Source organism: Elephantulus edwardii, unplaced genomic scaffold, assembly GCF_000299155.1.
Source record: "Elephantulus edwardii isolate Elephantulus edwardi_28Jun2011 unplaced genomic scaffold, EleEdw1.0 scaffold00176, whole genome shotgun sequence".
NCBI lineage: Eukaryota > Metazoa > Chordata > Mammalia > Macroscelidea > Macroscelididae > Elephantulus > Elephantulus edwardii.
This window is the reverse complement of record NW_006399926.1, coordinates 3,775,141-3,779,844: the sequence shown is the minus strand read 5'-3', so window position 1 is coordinate 3,779,844 and position 4,704 is coordinate 3,775,141. Positions and strand designations below refer to the sequence as shown.

General features: G+C 47.8%; 1 protein-coding gene across 1 annotated transcript in view; it reads right to left on the bottom strand.

Annotated features, from left to right (window-relative positions):
- The window catches only part of ADAR (adenosine deaminase, RNA-specific), a 65,464-nt gene that overhangs the window by 27,024 nt on the left and 33,736 nt on the right, over positions 1 to 4,704 (bottom strand). The window contains exons 3-4 of the mRNA XM_006895919.1: positions 1,964 to 2,675; positions 1,063 to 1,849 (exon numbers count right to left, since the gene is read on the bottom strand). Of these exons, the coding sequence (XP_006895981.1) occupies positions 1,063 to 1,849; positions 1,964 to 2,675 (1,499 nt within the window). The remainder of the gene's footprint in view (positions 1 to 1,062; positions 1,850 to 1,963; positions 2,676 to 4,704) is intronic.

Genomic DNA, 4,704 nt, shown 5'->3' with positions numbered 1-4,704 from the left:
ATGGCTTCTGTGATTTCAAACACATCAGCTGATGGTAGTTCCTTATGTTGGGATCAGTGTCTCTGAAGTTTAGTCGCAATATTTATCGGTCAAAGGTGATGCATCCTGTAGAATTGCTGTGTAGATAGGTTTTTCTTGGCCCGACAGGCCCTCGGGCCGGAACGGATGTCACGTGCTTCTGGTGTCTCCGATTACCTTTCTGACCGCTCTCCTGCACAGCATTTTGTGTCATTAAGACAAAGAGGGTAGGGACTACCTCTAACAGCAGCCTAGGTTATTATAAAGGTTAGAATTCCCTCCAGCCCTCACAGTCGATTACTCAGCTTCTGTTGTTTCACATCTCTCCAGGGCCTTTAGGGCCTGGCATGTAGGCTCACCTATCTCTCTCAATCTGTCCACAGGCCTGGAGGGCCTTTTGGTGCAGGGCCTGGCCAGCTGTCTGAGTGAGAGGCTCTGACCCCAGCTCAGAAGCTGCAGCGAGTGCTAGCTCACCTATCTTGTGCAGAGGTGGTGCATAAAATTAGAACCACCACGTTCAACAGACAAGCAGCTGCACATCTTTCCCTGCAGGAGCTGGGGGTTGGGGTTGGGGAGTTGCAGTGGACGGCAGCTCTGGATCTCACCGTACAACCTACTTTCATTCCTGTGGGCATCCTGCTCCAGTCTGCTGCTCTTGAACCTCTCCTGAGAACCTACCTTACCTTTGGAGGAGGGCCCACAGGAAGGGGGAGCGAGGCAATCAAGTTTTCAAACCTTTGACTTTCAGAAAGCAGGCATAATATTGATGCATGAAAGGTAGCAGTTTTCAGAGACACTCAGTTTTAGCCATTAGTGTCAACTTTCCTTTTGCTCAGCCAAGATTATGGCTGGTATCAGATCTATGTCCCAGGCTTAACATCTGAAGGAAGTGCCAGGAGAGGGTGAGATAGCCAAAAGGGCAGAAAGGAAGAGGGAAAAGATGGGGGCCACCATGCAGCACCTTGCACAAATGAGCTGAGATTGTGTTATGAACAAAAAGTGCTTAATCCCAACCCCAGGGACAGTTCCTGGGTGGTCTCTTACCGAGGTTCATGGGGCGGTCCGCTCTGCTCTACCAGCTTGAACTCACAGCTCTGACTAGTGAACTGTGCATACTCTAACAGCCCGCTGACGGGGTTCTTGAGCTGGCACTCAGTCAGTTTCTTGTAGGGCGAACACCGTGGCAAGCCATGGTTGTAGAAGGAGGGCATCTCCATGATGGCTCGAAACTCACCTGGTGCAGCGTGGATACTATTCAAATCATCTGGGATGTCATCTGTGGCCCACTGGCCATTTTCAAAGTCAACATACCCTGTTCTTGAGGGGCCACTGTCGCGAACAGGTGGTTTCACCTTGACTGGCGCTGGTGTGGCTTCCTGCCTGTTTTCTAACTTTACGACGGGCTCCGGTCCATTTGGTACTTTCCCCATGGAGGCCGCGTTGTCTGAAGCACCTGCAGCAGGTAAGTTACTAGCAGGGACAGCGACATTTCTTTGGGCCTCAGAGGTAGCCGCAGCAGAGGGTTCAGGGACGCTGTATGTACTTCTCTTGAGCTGCATCCTTTCTCGTTTCTTGTCAGTCAGATACCATATGGGAGGGGTTGCTCCCAGTCTGTAGACATCCCCCTGCCTTTCCAAGTCAATCAGTATGGTATTGACATCTCGGGCCTTGGTGAGGCCAATATTTTTAGCTAAATTTAGGGCAGAGGAGTTGGCCACATTGAACAGATAGTTGCAGATTTTCTCTTTGATCTCAGCCATGTCAGAAGGATCAAGAGGATATTCCAAGCCAGATGAGTCTTCTATTTCTAAGCCAGATTCAGGGTCTCTGTCTGTAGTTTCTAAGCCAGATAGGTAGTTTCTGTCTTCTGTTTCAAAGCCAGATGTGCGGTCTCTGACTTTAGTTTCCAAGTCAAATGTGGGGTTTCTGTCTTCTGTTTCAAAGCCAGATACGGAGTCTCTGTCTTTAGCTTCTAAGCCAGATGTGAGGTTTCTATGTTCAGCTTCCAAACGAGATAAGAAGTTTCTGTCTTCAGTTTCCAAACTGGAGTCTGAATGTGGAGGGGCTGGACTACGATTGTCAGGTCTCACAACTTTGCTGTGCTGGTTCCCAGCCGGAAATGAGATTACAGTGCTCCACAAAGGGGGTGTTCCTACCTGTCGATACACCCTACCCCTCTTTTCCAAGGAGTATAAAACTCGATTGATGTCTTTCTTTGGCTTTCCAAGTTTTTTAGACAGCTCACAAGCTGTGACGGTCTTTCCTTCCTCCAAGAGAGCTAAGATCCTTTGTTCTGGCCCTTGGCTGATGCTCAGTTCCTGAAAATGTGAGTCAAGCCGATCAACACCTCTCCATGGCCGAATCCACCTCGCTGGCTGCTGGAAGCCTCTATGAAGCCCCTGACTTCTGGGAGACACAACCCTGGGAGTATCCCAGGTCTGCAGCTGCCGGTCTCTTGGCTGGAGTCCAGGGAAGAATGGTGGTGACGGTGTCTGCTTTCTAGTCAAGGGCACTTCCGGAAGTCGTCCCTGGAGAAACTCTATTTGCTGGAGCTGGAAACTATTCAGGGAAGATCCTGGGCCTGACTTTTGGTGTCTGAGCTCACTGTAGTCATAGCCTTGAATTGGATGGAAGAAATAACTGTTGAGGGAACCCCCCTGCAGAACAAGAAGATGGAAAAGAAAAGTGAGTTAGGTCTGGAGTAGAGAACCTAGGTGCATGCCTCCCTCTCCCCCTGCCTGGAGGAGCTGGCCAGAGTCCTGATGGGCTTGAGAATGAGTGAGTGAGATGGGCTGTTAGTCCAGCTAGGGTGCTTGCCCACCTCTTAAGTACTGCCTAGGAAGAATGAGGCTGCCGACGAGAAAGAAGCAAGGGCAATAGGGGACAAGGGCAAGGGAGGGGAAAAGTAGATTAAAACACAGTTACTCAAGTGAAAATGCCTTCCCCAAACACAGAGCTTCCAGAAGGACATTGTGGGTTCGGAGACCCCAAGCATCCTCGCTCCTTTCCCTGGGGTGAAATGTTAAGGGAGCTGATTATTATTTGATAACACAGAGGTGGAGTAAAGGCCACGGGAGAACACTTTGGATAACAAAAAGCTATTTAAGAAAAATTGTGAAAATAATAGAAAATTCTAATACAGAACACCATAAGGTACCAAAAATGTTTACATCCATTTTTACTAATATGCTATATTACTATTTTATAAATGTGTAATAAAGGGATCCCTCTTTATTGATTTTCCTCCACTTAAAACAACAACCAACCCCCTCCCCCATACCTTTAGAAATTCAGAAAAACAAACAAATGTTACTTTAACAAGTAAACAAAAAGCAGATAGCCTGGTTATTCCAAGGGAGTTAAGGGAATTCAGAATGGACAGGTTCACACCACACAATTCCCTTGGCCTCCAAAAGCCAGCATCTGGATGACTATGGCACAAACTATGACAGAGGAAGATTTTTCACGTGGGGAAGGGCAAGGACACTTTGTAGATTCTTCTACAGAACCAGAATTTGCTCTGAGCTAGGCTAGAGGGTCTATAAACACAACCGTCTTGGAGGAAGTACAATCAGAGTGTTCCTAAGAGGCAAAGATGGTGAAGCCTCGTCTCACATACTTTGGGGATGGTATCAGGAGGAGCCAATTATGGAAAAAAAACATCATGCTGAGAAAGGTAGAGGGCCAGAGAAGGAGAGGAAGATTCTCAACAAGATGGGTTGACACAGGGACTGTAACAACGGGCCGAGTACCTCAGAGGTGGTGAGGGTGGCACAGGATAGAGCGGGTTCAGATCTGTTGTTCACAGGATCACTATGTGTTGTACTCTACTTGATGGTACCTAACAGCAAACTGTAAAGTTTCCTCATACAAAAGGCACACTGTCTCTACTTTTCAACGTGGTGCTAAAGCTCAGAAGCGACACTCAAACTACACAGGTAGTTTTATCCAAACTCCACCAGCTTTCCTAGATGTGCAGAGCTGGCAGGGTCTACTTCTTGCCATCTCAGTCCCTGTCTTTTGGCCTCTTTTACTACATGTTCTTCCAAACTACTCCCTATTTCCACATTTACTCAAACACCGGGCCCACATGCCTGACTGTTCCCCTTCATCCCACATCCAAGCGAGCGCTCACCCTTTCCTAGGTGCTGTTCATGGAAGGTATCAGAGGTGGCAAGAAGGGTTAACATCATGCTTCCTTTACACTGGGGTTTTCAGATTTGAAGGTGGGCATTTCCTCCAAGGACCTGCAGGCACTGTCCCCTTTTTTCTCCAAACTTTACCGTCACCCCTCAGCCTTCTACTGCCCCACAACCACTGCCTCGCTGGGAGACTTTCCCACTCTTGCCCCCTTTTCTCATGGTATTCCAGCTATAGGGCTTCTTAACTCCTAACTCAATGTCCTTTAGCCACCCCATCTGGTGGTTCAACTACGCCCTCAATCTCACTGCATCCCTAACCTATGTGACACACCATGAGATGTATAAGTTTAAACAATGGAAAAGTATCCATTGTTTGTGTCTTCTAGGTTGCAACACACCCATGATACATCTTCAAGGATATGAACATGTACGGCCAAGCACAATCAACAAGAGTGCATCTAAATTCCAAAATCAATCTCCATAATAGTCTATGTGTTTCCTACTGCCAAAGGGGCCCTTTAGAGTTGTGAGAGAAGATCTTCAC